This window comes from Chelmon rostratus, chromosome 15, assembly GCF_017976325.1.
Source record: "Chelmon rostratus isolate fCheRos1 chromosome 15, fCheRos1.pri, whole genome shotgun sequence".
In the NCBI taxonomy this organism is placed as follows: Eukaryota; Metazoa; Chordata; class Actinopteri; order Chaetodontiformes; family Chaetodontidae; genus Chelmon; species Chelmon rostratus.
Window position 1 is genome coordinate 14535913 of NC_055672.1, and position 15070 is coordinate 14550982.

A 15070-nucleotide genomic window follows, 5' to 3' on the forward strand; every position below is an offset into this window, starting at 1 on the left:
GAAAAGACTGTGGTGCTCTTTTACACTGACAATGCCCAGTGGACGAAAGCGAGTGGAAAGAGACAGTGACACAAAAGAGCGGTAAACATTCATTACCCCCCCCCCCCAGCTTTAAGGCCAGGGTAAGGTAGCTTGAGCCTTGTGCACAACTGCTGAAGAAGCTGAAGCTTCACTCCTCTGTACTATTAATGGACAAATATAAACAGCTATGGATGGAACCAACAAATGCAATGGATTAATCTGAGTTGCACTGCTTACAACTGGAATAACACATCAACGCTGTATCTTAATGTACCACACAGTATTAGTAGCAGCCTAGTGCATAAGGGTGGGGAGGCAAGTATCTCCATGGGCGCCAGTGACCCCCTACTACCTTTTGTTTTTGTGCCAAGTGTTATTGCACTTTGAAACTGAACACTAGTTCAAACAGGAGGCCATAATTGCAGGGGCAATAGCACCACTAAAGGGGCCTGAAGCAGCGAGGGCGCCTCCAGCCATGGAGATTCTTGTGAAAACAAGACAGAGGCAGTAACATGTTGATGGGACTGCCAGACAAAAGTGGAGAAGTGGCACATTCATCAGTGAGGCGTGAGAACAACTGGACATGTGGGTTGTTGGAAGGGGTGAAGTTGGAGATTGAGAAGTTCTTGACATCCTCGCACAAGGTGTGGACATTTGGTTACGCCAGAAAGTCTGTGAGTCATTCTCAGACAAAGCAATTAAGCAAGTTACTGGGTCTTGGTGTTATTTTTCAGACTGGTTTGCATCATCTCATACGGAGCCAGGTGACTAATAAGATACTACAAAAGAAATAAGCGTGTGTCTGGAGCCCTGCAACAAACAAAAGATGAAAACACGACAACAAATGAATGATCAACATGAGCAATGAATGTTTTCAAGCATGGGGCAGTTGGTGTTACTGTGCTGCGTAATCAATTACATGCATTATCCAACTGGAATAAAATCATAACCAAATTAAGTTCTTCAAAAGTGCCGAGGGGTCACCAATAAAACAAGCACATCTGATTTCACAATTCTTTCACTGGCTGGATGTTGTCTCAGTCAGGAAATGTACCAGGATGGCTATTCTCACTGCCGCACCTTCTGTAGGCTCACTGAGGCCTGTGTAACTTTATACACTGTAGTCATATCTAATAACATTATGTGATCCTTAATACATTTGTGCTGAAAATAATGTGAGTAATGTGATGCCAATAGTCACAATATGTTATTACGAAAAGTGTGTAAATTCTCGTTAGACACAAGAAACCGGGAACTTTGCAAGCCTATCACGAAAAGTATGATCCCTTTAAGAATTCCCAGATTGTACTCTTTGTTTACATAACAGAGGGTGCGATCCATGAACCACGAGAGGTGGCAAAAGTAGGTATTTTTACTCGAAGTACAATAATGTTGTCTATTCATAAAAAATGTAGACGCAAAATACTAATCTTTACTGTAGTTAATAGCTTTTAGTAACTATATACAGCGCATTAAGGTCAAAACAGTATTTTAAACCTTGATTTGGTATAGACCCCCCCTACAAAAAGTAAAGAAGAAAATAATGGTACATTCCGGCCCTGCTCCTCGCTGTTTTTGTATCTGCTTCAGAGCGGATTCAACCGCCAAGTAAGTTACATTTTGCTATGTCACGCTCAAGAAGTTTGAGCCCAGTTTATACATAGAAAACTGCATCGGTGTGGTCGCAGAGACATATGCCGCCGGATATATGATCTGAAATGAGAGCGTGTCGTGTTTTTTGAACGGAATTCCTGGTGATTTTTGAGCCGCTGTTATTACTGTATAGCTAACGTTACACAGTGAAGCCAGAAGCCTCATGTTTTCGTCAAGCCAAGAGGAGCACTGCGCCCCGTCCAAAGACCCAGTGAAATACGGGGAGCTGGTGGTGCTGGGGTAAGTTTAGCCTCGACGATACGTATTTTGTGTGAATTTTACTTTTCAGACTCCTACGGTACCGTGAAAGCGAGTATTTGTCTTGAGGAAGTTTCACAAGAGGGCACCTACGTAGCTAACTTAGCGACGTAGCTACTGTAAGTTTTGGAAAATAAGATACGGACTTTTAAGTAATGGGGTTTTATAATCAGGAAATGTCGAGTTTCGTACAGCTTAATCTCTTGATATATTCATGGAAGCGTCAAGCCCCGTGGAGATTCACGCGCTCACGTTACTCTTCTAATAAGACACGTGCGCAATCAGAGATGTGTACATTTTAGTTGTGGTGAGTTGTTGACGATGCTTCATTCCCCGATTGCCGGGAAAGGAACAAAAGCATTGCCACATTTGAACCAACCGACGTCCTTCAAATAGATCCGTTCAGGACAACTTCGGGAGCTGAGGTGAAATGAATCCCGTACTCAGCAACTCTGGCCGGGCGCTCCTTCTCCTGCCGTTAAGTTGGGTTCGTGGGGTGTAAGGAATTCGGAAGTGGTGATGGTCCCCTCCCCCAGTCCCCAGGGTTCTTCCTATTTCCAACTACTATCTGTAGCTCAGACCGCACAACTTCACGTTTGCCAGACACACAAACCACAGTCCCGCACACACCCACTACAAGGCCTTGGTTTGTATTATGATGCATAAAGATTGGCCTACAGATTATTGTTGCATTAAATGGTTTGAAATCACACACCTGGCTTGTCCCAACGCACAAGATGATTTTTATATGTTCTGTAATGTCTGCTGCTCACCTGGTCAGGTAGGGGACTTTAGCTGTTACCAGGCTTTCGGACCACTGAAGGCCAGCACCATTGCAGGAGTGGGGGATATGAATAATATTAAATTTTATCTCACAATATCCCTGTATATTTCTATGATACACTATCTGTTTCATGCATTTTTGTTTTCGAGCCCCTTGAGGCAATTTGTGATATTGAGCAACAGCATACAAATAAAATTGATTTTATGTCACATTGATGCAAGAATAATATCAAAATATGGCCATATAATGGTCCTGCTCACTGATTTGCAGTTTTTTACACAATGGCCCATTTCAGCCAGAGATAGAAAAGAGAAAGCTACCACAGAATAGACGGTATGTCTCTGTGGACAAATTATATCGTCCCCGAATGTACTGTATATAATCACTGTCACTCTATAGTAGTCTTTATCAGAGATCCCAACCTCACTGTAGGTGTAGTTTTCCTTTTAATCAAGGTGCCTTTTCTGAACAGTAGAGGTGACAATGAGCACTTAAAAATGTTACTTTCACCTCTGCTAGTAATCTTTAGTTGGACTGGGTATCAAACCTCAAAACTACTGGTACCAAATGAAATGTGTACATAGCACAGAAGACTTAAACTGTCAAATAGGGCTGTAAGTAATGGTTATTTTCTTTATTGATTAGTCTGCCGATTATCATCTTGATTCATCATTTGGGCTCAGATTGCTTTTTTGTCCTAACTGTCCTAAATCCAATGATATTCAGTTTACAATGATATACAGTATAAAACAGAGAAGCAGAAAATCCTAACAACTGAGAAACTGGGGCTGATCACTGTTTATCATTTTTGCGAGTTAAAATGACTTAAACCATCAATCAATTTCAATAATGGTTGCTGATTAATTTTGTGTTAATTATTTGTTTCAGATTAAGTACTGAAAATTGGCATCAAATGCCCAGTCAGACCTTGTTTGATATATCCTGACCAAAAGTTTGTCCATTCTAGGCTACTTTATTATGGCAAAGGTCTTACATCGTGTTTAGGCAGCATTTAACACGCCAGTACTTGGACTTCTTTTGTTGCATATAAAAACAAGGCTTTTGTTGAAAAAAATTATACTTTTGAATTAGGTTTTATGGTTTTGGCGTTGATACTGAAACTGAAATACTGAATCATATTGGCACAAGTACTGCAAACTTTCAAACAATACCTAACCCTAATCTGTTGTTGTAAGAACACACAAGGCATTAGTGTACATGTCTCATCCTGCCGCTGAGTAAAACCCGCTGTGGACTTTTCTTTGTTTGTCAGAACGATTTTAAAACAACTACTGTTTTTTTTTCAGCATTTGTTCAAGAGAAGCTGCAGCCAGTTATCATTCTCAACAATCGTGTTTGTATTTATAAACTGTCACGGGGAACAGCAGCTTCCACAAATGATGGAAAACACCTGTGTCATCAGAGATTGAAGTTTGGCCAGCTCTGCAACTCACTTGAAAGTTATTAAAACCTAACGTGAACATTTTTAGGTGTTTCTGCTGTGAGAATTACAATAGCGTTTGTATGGCGTGCTTGAAATTAGATGCTCAGAAGGGTTATATACGCAGCGCGTGGTAGTGTGGTTTTGTCCCTTGCCCTCCACCCATACACTCACAGCCACACTGCTTATTACAAGGGACAGAAAGTGCTGACTGCTTATTACCCCAGGCTGAGCATGTGGCATGTTTGAGGCTGATACTTTTGTTCTCTTCCAGACATAAAGACACATATTTGAATCAGATGTGACGGGTGTATAATCACTACCATGACATCACATCCTATTGATAAAACTGATGGTAGACAAGATAGCTGACAGCATGGAACAAAGCTTGTTTGAGCAGCAGTTCCCTCAGTGGTTTGTTGCCATGACCGTGGTGGCTCTTATTACTTGCATGGCTGCCCCCCATCTCTGCCTGGGTGGACTGGTGCTGGTCAGTGAGGAGGGGTGGGGGGGCTGCATGGGTATCCTGGAAATGAAAGGATGGATTGATCAGGGCCCAGCCTTGCCTCTCCTCAGCTTCCTCTGTCTCTTGTGGCTGGGAGACTGGACCTTTTGATTGAACTTTAAGCATTTCTCCCTACAGAACCACTCAGTAAAGGAAGTGTACAAGTCAGCTTTTTGCTACAAATTGTCACTGATTGTTGAGATGTGATGCTTTGTTTTTTTTCAGTTGACTCATGGCTGCCTCCCATGTAGTGATGATGTACCGTTGATGTATTTGTACAATTTAGATTGACCTATCTGTAGCACTAATAGCCTGTAGTTGTATTTTGCAGTATAAAGTGACCTCTATGACACCTTCTGTGACCCTTTAAAGCCACCCAGCCTCTCTATCATGCTAATGAGGGTTATAACAGCTCAGCATATCTCGTCCCTCTCGTCTCCTCATTCTGCAAACACTAGCCTTTCATGTTAGCATAAGAGGTAGGAGGTGCTGTTGGCTCCTTAGTGCAACCCTGGAGGATAGGTGATACGCCAGAGTCTTCTAATCCCTGCTTCTAAGTATTGGAAGGTAAATCCGCTGTCTGCCTGGCACAGGTCAAAAGGGAAAGTGATCACAATTAGTTGGAGCACAGCTTTAAAGAGCCTGTCCTAGCTAATGTGACGGTGGCAGTTCCTAGATGACAGAATATTGTTCCTCAATGTAATGATGAATAGAAGGCATGTGTGGTGTTTCTCCAAAGAGCCAGGGTTATATTCTGCAGTTGGAATTCATGGCGAAAATGCTAAACTGCATATCATCTTATTGTTTGTTGTACGTGAGACATTCACACACAGGTACCCAGCAGATTGGCTCTCCCAGCTAAAAAGAAATCTGAATAATATATAGGCCTAGCTGCTCTTTATTTAGGAGGGAAGTTTCTAGGACAGGTCTGACGAAATTGGACTGTATAGTCGGCACACTGATGAATTGGCTTCAAAAGTGTGTCTAGTAATGAGAGATCATCAGTATTTCTCTCCCATATGGATCTTGTTTATCATCAAGACTGCACAGGATCAAAATGTTTATAGTCTCTGACTAATAAACGTACTGTCGGGGCAACTTTAACATTGTTTTTTTTTTCACTTAAACTTTGATGAGCTTTCTGTCCTCTACCTTGTTGTCAGAGTGGCTGAAGCAACACGTACAGAACAATAATCAACAATAACAGTTAGAGCTGAAGGGTCTTTGCAATAGGGAACAATTTGAGCTAATACAATTATGTGTCCACTATTATTTTTTTATTTTCTTCCTGCTGTCAGTGTATTAGTTGTAGTTTTGGCCACAGTATTATCCATTGCTGCTCTAGCTCTCTGTGGGTGGCTTGTCCTACAGGCCAGCTTTGTGCACTGTGCTGACTGAGACCATGTGTTTCCGTGCCTGGCCAGCCGTGTGGAGACACGGGACAGGTGGACTAGCTTTTGAGGGAGGTGGGGAGGAGCAGAAAGAAGCTCTTATTGCTACTGTTGCATTTGTGTCGCAACAAAGAGGAGAAACTCCGCATTGTGTAGTGGTTGGTGGAATTCATTCCCTAATGATATTCATTGTTATGCAAACTTGAGGCTTTTAATAGAGACACTTCCGTTGAGCAGAGTGCTCGTTCAGCACACCGTGGTTACATGTGAGTGCATGACAGAAGGTCTGTGTGTTGGATGGGACTAGAGCATGGGGTGTCCCAGCTGTAGGAACCAGCTGGTGGATGGGGAGAGACCAGTCCTACCGGAAGGAGCTTCTTCATTCACAAGGAGCTGCCTAGGCTAGGTGCCCCACAGCAGACTGAAGGGCAAAAGTGGAATCTGGTATTGAGAAGTGAAAACAGAGAATGCTCCTAGATGCTCTTCTGGTCGTGCTGAGGCTTTGAAATTGAGATCTAAGAGCTTTCTGCATCAGTGCATAAAATTCAGCAATGAGAGAACGGGTTTGAGTCATGTGAGCCGGGCCTCCATCCAGACTGTGCGTTCCCAAAGTGATAGCAAACCTGACATGCATCTTAAAACCTGCTCCTGCCTGGGACACAGAGCAAAAGAACAGCTGCAGTTTGCACAGAGCTGGCTCACTGATCACCAGTACCAGAGAGCATTATGTAATAGGAGACATTATCCAAGGTAACGCTTAGTTTGCTAATAGGGTGCATTAGATTGCCAGTGATGTAATGCATGGCAAAGCTCCTTTCAAAATTCATGAATGTTTTTAATTTCCCATGTTTACTTGTTATATGATTACAAGAATTTTGCCTGTAAATCACATTAGACACATCTTTTTGTAGCAGGAAAAAACAGTTTGCGTTTTCATAAAAAATTTAACTGTGAATTTGCTGTCCTTCCCTCCACCCCCACCCCCCCTGTGACAGGTACAATGGATCTCTGCCCAATGGAGATCGGGGTAGACGGAAAAGCAGATTTGCGCTATACAGGAGGACCAAAGCCAATGGTGTTAAGCCAAGCACTGTGCACATCCTTAACACACCCCAGGCCAGCAAGGTACAAAACAGATCAGAGGGTGAATAAGTGATTCTTTGAACAGACTCAGTGAGCATTAACAATGATCTGCTTGACTCTGGATGTATATTTTGCACAAAAATGTACAATCATGCAAATGAATAACTGAGACAGAGGGTGGTAAGTGATTTTGTTATATACTATGATTTGAATTCATATTGTGATTGAACTCTTCTCTGAAGGAAAGTCTTAAAAAACAAAACCAACATTTTCAGAGCAACAGAATGGGTTTTCAGCATTTTCAGTAGGTTATGGAAGGTGCAGTAAACTCCTTTACATTATTGTTGGCAGACCTTAATGTTGACATTTCCAGTACAATAACTCTAGTTCCTAGCTGGGCCTCATGGCTTTTCTTTGCACCGGAGTGCCTGCCAGAAACTGCCCCGTCAAGTTTAACACGTCTGCCTTCATGCATTCCTGCCTTTGGTTCCCAAGCAAAACTCTAAACAAGTCAGAAGACCTGCTTACCTCTGCACCTCTTCGAGGCCAATATTCCAGACATTTGTTGGGACTTTAGCTCGGTGGCCAAAGGCCCCCTGGTTCAGGTTACTCTCACCTTGTGGAACTTGACTCCTGATATCTGATATCTCAGAAAAGAGGTTTTTCTGTGATGGAGGCTTTTTTCATTGCAGATTGTGCATCATTCCATTCGAGTTTGAGCTGAATGTTTTGCCGCAGTGGTCTATGAAGTATGGCTAAATGTTTCTACTGCCCCACACTACAAGTTGTTTCTCAGACAGTTTGCTCAGAAAACCATGTTTCATTGGACCTGGCTGTTACTGCACAGCTCAGCTGAGCAAAGAGTGCCATTTGCACAGTTGGTCACATACTGTTTCAGACTGGGAACTGCTTCTTCCCCTTTCACCACTCTTCCTCTCTGCCATCCTGTAACCAGGCCTGAGATTAGGAGGGTGAACTGAGGAGGAAGTTGTTGCAGTTGCCTGACCCTGCCTTCCCAGCTGTACACAAGATCAAAAATAGCCATTCCTTAGAGACAAGCAGTGTGGCGAGCTTAATTTGAGGAGAGCCTTCTTTTTGCGTACAGAGTAAAGTGAACCAAGCCATCTCCCCTCTTTTTCTGTTATTTTCTTTTCTACAGCAATCCCCCAACCTACTCCAGCTCCCTCACAGCGTAGCAGTCTCGTACGAATGAACTGAGAATGCTCTGTGGCTCAGAAGCTGAGAGGGAGAGCTCACGTGTCTGTGCACACTCTGGTGTTCATGACGGATAATGTGGCGCTCCTGTGATGCCACCGCCAGCCTCATATACAAATTCTGCCCCTGCTTTCTCATCTCAATTACTGCATTTGTACATGTGGGATTGTTGGCATTGGCCTTCCTTTGGGGGTTGGATGGCCCGTGCCTTTGTTTTTATTTTCACTCCTTTAGCTAAGGGAGGGGGTGTGTGACATTTTTCAGGGGCAGTGTTGTGCTTAAATATATGTTTCTTTTTGGAGCGTGTATGAACTTCTCTGAACAGGTGGAGCGCCATTTGTTTGTAGCAGCACAGTCGAGACAAGACTGCATGTGATGATGACATTTGTCCCCGTCTGTCTCTGAGGTTACAGCAGAGCGCTGATGACCCACTTTCTCTCTCCCTCATTCCCTTTTGCACGTGACAAAGGGTGTGTGTGTGTGTGTGTCGGGGGGTGTTTTGGAAATGGAATTTGCAGATTAGAGCGGGATGATAGTGGCATGTGGTAAAGTGTTGACGGGAGCTAGGCCTGAGTGGCTTTAACCCACTACGCTGACTGAGACAGTTCAGCTGGTAGGCGAGCTTGTGTTAACTCAGTTCAGTTTATGGTCACTGTCATGGGAGTGTGACTTTACACGCTCTCTGCTGTTCCACTACCAGAAATTCCTGCTATAGATCTGTAGTTTTAGGGAATACAATGTAGAAATGTTCTTGCTTTAATGTGTGCTATAAAAACCAAAAAAAAAATCCATTTGAATTTAAAGCCTGCAAATTGTTTTAGTTGCAAATGACATGGTGTAAATGAGGATAAATATATATATTCTCTTCTGACTAGCACTATAGTGATAATTTTTGCTGTTTTGCCCTGATCTGTAATTTAACCTCAGCAACGGTGCAATTATTGCATAAGAAATATGGTAGTAAACAGTATAACACTGTGTGTTGTTGTCGCTGTGCTTACAGTTAAACCGTTAAAATATGCATTTGTTGTGCTTAATATGGCATCACAACATGTGGCATGTTTTGTAATGAGTTGTTTGTTATATTTCAGGCTGTGAACTGTAAAGGCCAACACAGCATCTCCTACACGCTGTCCAGAAACCAGACTGTGGTGGTGGAGTACAGCCATGACAAAGACACAGACATGTTTCAGGTAAAAACCCATCAAGTGACACTTAGCTGTATGTACGGTGCTTCTGAATAACCAACATTTGATTAGGGCTTCAACTAATCATTACTTTCATCCTTGAACCATAATAATGTCCCAGAGCACAAAGGGATGTATTCAGATTGCTTGTTTTATATGACTTGCTTTTTTTTATTTACAGTCCTATCCAAATGTACAGTATGCAGTTTAATACATACAACATATGATGAAGAAAAGCATGATAACCCTACATTTGATTATCAAAATAGCTGCCATGACTGAGCTGGTCTGCTTTACATTTAATTAAGAATTTTTGCAGCTATGCCTTCAAAGTCTATGCACAGTTGGTTGTTTCTCCCTTCCTGAACCTTACACTCCTCTAGGGAGTCTATGTGACCAGCGTGTGTGCTGTCAACTGTTCTGTCTGTAGCATTAATCTGAATGTACAGCAAGGAGATGATGACCAGAGGAAAGTTAACACTGCAGACACGTGCTTCACATGCAGCTCTGTATTGTGTCCATGTGTCTGTGAACAACACTGAATAAATAGAAACAGACACAGCAGAGAGGGGGGAAACTGTTCAAAAAATAGGACTTCAGGACAATTTGAGATAAAAAAAGAGGAAATGAAAGGGGGAAATGCTTATTTTTACCTCTGCTTGTTCAGCTTGAGAACTGTTTGGACATTTTCCAGTGTTGCACTCTGTGGTCTGCTCAAAATAAGCCTGAAATATTATTTTTGGGGAAAAAAAATAGAAACTTGGACTCTCTTCAGACATGCACTGATATAACAACATGCTTCTGTATGAAACCTTGACACACACACAGAGCAATGCGATCTTGTGCACCATCATTCAAATGTCAAACCACCACAAACTGGCAAATGGTTGAGCTGCTGGGAAGCAGAACAGTTCAGAGTTCAAATATCTGTAGGGAATTAAAAAGAAAGCCTCTTTTCATCCATGCCGATATACTGACAGGAGACCATATAATAATATAGCGTGAGATTGATTAATGACTGTGTTGTTGTTTAGATTGGGCGTTCCACCGAGAGTCCCATAGACTTTGTGGTGACTGACACAATAGCAGGAGGCCAGGAGGGAGAGGAGACTCCCATCACACAGAGCACCATCTCCCGTTTTGCCTGCCGGGTTGTCTGTGAACGCAACCCGCCCTTCACTGCTCGCATCTACGCCGCTGGTTTCGATTCTTCCAAAAACATCTTCCTTGGGGTAATTATTATTTAGTGTATCACCGATTTACACTGCTGTCTTAATGGAAGATTGGATGTCCACTTTGTGCCTTCTAAATCCATAGGTTTTGACCAAACAAACTATTTCTGTTAGTGGCAGTGTTGTGCCATACAGTGCATCAGTTTGCATCATTATGTTCTTTTGCACCTTTAGGAAAAAGCCGCAAAATGGAAGAACCCCGACGGTCACATGGATGGACTAACAACCAATGGTGTGCTGGTTATGCATCCCAAGGGTGGGTTCACGGAAGAGTCGAAGCCTGGCGTCTGGAGGGAGATCTCTGTCTGTGGGGATGTTTACACACTGAGAGAGACCCGCTCAGCACAGACCCCGGGCAAACTGGTGAGTAGCTTCATACATACAGTAACTGAAGCATCGTATAGTATAAGCAGATGTTTCACAATTCACAAATAGCGTATGGTTACATGCATGGCATATGGAGACTTTTCATTTTTTTTTATGGCATCACCCTCTGCAGGTGGAGAACGAGAGTAATATACTGCAGGACGGCTCCCTGGTGGATCTATGTGGAGCCACTTTGCTGTGGCGTACTGCAGAAGGCCTCTTCCACACTCCCACCCAAAAGCATCTGGAGGCCCTCAGGCAGGAGATCAATGCAGCACGGCCTCAGTGCCCCGTAGGTCTCAACACGCTCGCCTTCCCCAGCATGCAACGCAGCCGTGCCCTCTCTTCTCTGGAGGACAAGCAGCCGTGGGTCTACTTGGCCTGCGGTCACGTGCACGGTTACCACAACTGGGGCCACCGTTCAGAGCAGGAGCCTAACACTCAGCGAGAGTGTCCCATGTGCCGGGTGGTCGGGCCCTACGTGCCACTGTGGCTGGGCTGCGAGGCGGCCTTCTATGTGGACACAGGTGCGCCCACGCATGCGTTCGTGCCATGTGGGCACGTGTGTTCGGAGAAGTCAGTCAAGTACTGGGCGGAGATCCCTCTGCCCCACGGCACCCACGCCTTCCACGCTGCCTGCCCCTTCTGTGCCACCCAGCTCAGTCTCACCCAGGGCTGTTCCAAGCTAATCTTCCAGGGCCCGGTGGACTGAGCTCAAGGGTCCTGCTCTGGCAGAGATGATTAGACAGGAATGCCAACATGCTGTGAAACTGTTTCGATTATTTTGTGCTTTCTTTTGTTCGTGTAAGCCAGCTGTGGAAAGGAGTAAGTCCTCTCAAGTTCTGGTCACATACTGTGGATTCTGCACAACAGAGAGCCATTACAGATTGTTCAGGGCGTCTTGTGGCTGTGTGGATGGCCACTGTGGGACACAGAGATGTGGAGCATACTGGACCACAAATGCCTGGCTCCTCCAGAATCAAATACTGTTTCAGCTGTCCTGCCAACCAACCGCTTAAAACAAGGTTCCAGCTCTGGGCTGTTCAAAACTACAGTGGCTGCTGGTTTTCCATCATAGGGCCGTAGAATTAAGGTTGTAGGAGTGAATTGCTTTTACTCTTGAAACAGACTAAGCAGATAACAGCGGTGTAGCTGGGTCTGTCAGGAATAAAAAAGAGGGCGAGGTGGTTTTTACTTTAATTCCTGGTGGGTCTGAGACAAAGTTTTTACAGAGCCAGACAGCTGGACTGTTGGCTGGGAGAAAAGCCAGGAGAAACTCGGGGTCTAACTAGTTAAGTGCTCCCCATTGCCCTGACAGCCCTGAACCCTTAGTGGCATCTTGATCACGTAGCTCTCCGGATTTGGCTTCCATATGCTGAACAAACTTTGCGGAGGAGGGGAGGCGGGGAGACTTTTTGTGTATAGCGATATAATCCAGTGCCTCGAATCCCATTAAACTGTGGGAATATTTTTCATAAATGAGAAAAGATATTTTGTTGAAGGCAAAAGCAGATAGTTTTGCAAACATAAGGTAATGACAACCCACACGGATTCTTCACATTTGTATCAGACAAAAGAGGTATTTTACTACACTGAGGCCCTTGTACTGTTTTGTAATGCAAATATTAATATATTTTTCTCCTGCATAATGTGTGTGAGAATGTTTGGGAGTGCGTGTGTGCATGCATGTGAGATTGTGTGTGTATGTGTGTGTGGGTTGGACTGTGTGGGTGCCCTTGGGCTTTGTTTAAATCGCCCTGCATCATTTCACCCCAATCCCCTTTCTATGATCTCGCCCACCACCCAAACCGCTACCAGAGAGAACGCAGGAATTAAATCGACCTCGCAGGGTTCGACAATGAATGTACTGAAAGACGTCGACTCTCCTCACTGGTGGTGCTCCAGACACACAACTTGCTTTCTCAATGGCTTTGCTTTCAACGGTATAGATAAGGCCATCATTGGCGCTGTACTACCATGTGCATCAGCCACACCTGCTTGCTAGCTTGCTAGCTAGCTGTGTCCCTGCCCCACACACACGCGTACTGTATTCAGTCTGCACTGTTGTTAGCTTTATCCTGTGCTGGGTCTGATCCAATGATTTGTACGCTGTCAAACCTGGGCACGGTCTCAGCAGCATCCAGAGATTATACCAAATATAAGGAGGAGCTGTTTTCTCTCCACATGCAAGATGTAACGACCACTCTCTCTGATCCAAAGTGTTTCTGTAAACAATCCTAAACCCAAACTGCTGCTATGGTGGAATGTTGACAGCTCTGGATTACAGTCAAGGCTGTTCAGTTGCTTGCAAACCAGCCCCATGGGAATAATGATATTATCGCACACCATGCCAAATTTGGTAAGTTCTATTGTGTGTGGATGAGTCAAGTTGTCCAAAACAAAAGTAGCAGATGAATTGAAACTAAAGAATCTGGGACGAATCTGTGCATTCTTCTGTGATGTTAGCTTACAAGACTGTGCCCATATGTAGAGTGTAGCCGCAGGCGTTCACTCTGCCACTTGCAAATACGTTATTGAGCATTAAAATTACGAGATGTTGAGGGTAGCGTTCCTATTGTATTATTCAAATTTTCTTTCAGGTTGCATTACGATGAATAAAATTCAGAGGTATAGATGAGGGGCTCCTTGACCTCACAAAAAAGCTATGATCCCAGCAGCAGTGATTGACTGCAGGGAGTATTTTACTTTTTTTGGTTCCCTCTTAAGAGAAAGATAACTAGCATTCTTAAAAGCATCAGCAGCATTACGCTTCACTCATACCACAGAGCATTTCTGAATGGCTTGATTTCTTCAGATTTTACGTAACTGCCAAGCAGGGTCAAGTACTAAGCCACATACTGTACAGTAGCATTCCTTTCCAACACTTTCAGCTCAAACACTGTGCCCATTGCTTAAGACCGTGTTCTGTAGCAGCTGCAGAGTAGCTGCCTCAAACATTCCTCCTTGGTAAACATGGGTGGGGCCCTCAGTTCACCCAAGGGCTTATTCTATGATTTTGTCTACTACAGGAACTCTGTACACAAGCCATAGAACGCACTGATGCTCCCAATGCCTCCTTTGCAACGAATTAAATATTTTTTAAAAATAACTTTCATGTGAGTTGGTTGTCTCTCTGATTTTAGCTTTCTTTAAATCTGACATGTCATCCTCCTAGATGAGGCTTTGATAGAGATTCAGTGATTTTTTTTTTAAAAGAAGGTGTGTGCGGTTGACGAGATTTTGTTCCTTTTGTGAAGCTGCTGCCTTTGAACTCCAGATGTCTCAGCTGTGTACGCACAACATAGCAGTAATGTTTAATCACAGTTACATATGTGTTTCATCATTCCTCAGTGTGAGCATTTCCCTGCTATCTTGGTCGCCAAAATGGCTCTGGGTTTTGATAGCTCTATCAAACACATTTTTTTTTTTAAGATAAGGGACACACTTTTCTTGAAGTCTTTTTTTCACATTTAATGTTATATCTTATCAGCCTCATCTTAATATTTACCACAAAAAATGAATGCATGAGCACATTCCCCTGGTGTTTCGTGCTGGGTGTAGTTTCTCGCTGTAGCCACAAGAGGGCACTATTTCCTCAACAATGAGATGTTGGCATTAAGCCCACCAAACCAGTGAGCCTGCGGCATCCAGTAGCCACAGACACAGAGCAGAGAAATGGAAGTTTGATGTTATTTTTATTAATACATCAAAATGTATATGAAGCAAGAGAAATTGATTTAACTATACTGGCATGCCCACAGACGCCTGAAAATCCTCTATATGTGCAATTACGCGAGCACAGGAGATGTATGTAGGCTATATATTTAAAATTTACAGATTAGTCTTTCACATTCCATATGTGCTTGTTTTTGCATTTTTTTCAAATTAATTACACCGTTCTCAGATTTGTTTCAGATTTAAATCCTGGCATCAT

At 43.5% G+C, this 15070-nt stretch overlaps 1 protein-coding gene across 1 annotated transcript; it reads left to right on the top strand.

The window, feature by feature from the left end:
- The first annotated feature begins 1617 nt into the window (after positions 1-1617).
- On the top strand, positions 1618-14239 carry peli2 (pellino E3 ubiquitin protein ligase family member 2). The gene is made up of 6 exons (XM_041953463.1): positions 1618-1914; positions 7049-7178; positions 9443-9544; positions 10573-10770; positions 10945-11133; positions 11270-14239. Exons 1-6 carry the CDS (start codon positions 1838-1840, stop codon positions 11846-11848), a joined length of 1275 nt encoding a protein of 424 aa, XP_041809397.1. The 5' UTR covers positions 1618-1837; the 3' UTR covers positions 11849-14239.
- Positions 14240-15070: the final 831 nt, after the last annotated feature.

Coding starts and splice junctions, on each gene's coding strand:
- peli2 (XM_041953463.1), top strand. CDS start 1,838: ATGTTTTCGTCAAGCCAAGAGGAGCACTGCGCCCCGTCCAAAGACCCA. Junction 7,179..9,442: donor ACACACCCCAGGCCAGCAAG/GTACAAAACAGA, acceptor GTTATATTTCAG/GCTGTGAACTGTAAAGGCCA. Junction 11,134..11,269: donor CACAGACCCCGGGCAAACTG/GTGAGTAGCTTC, acceptor CACCCTCTGCAG/GTGGAGAACGAGAGTAATAT.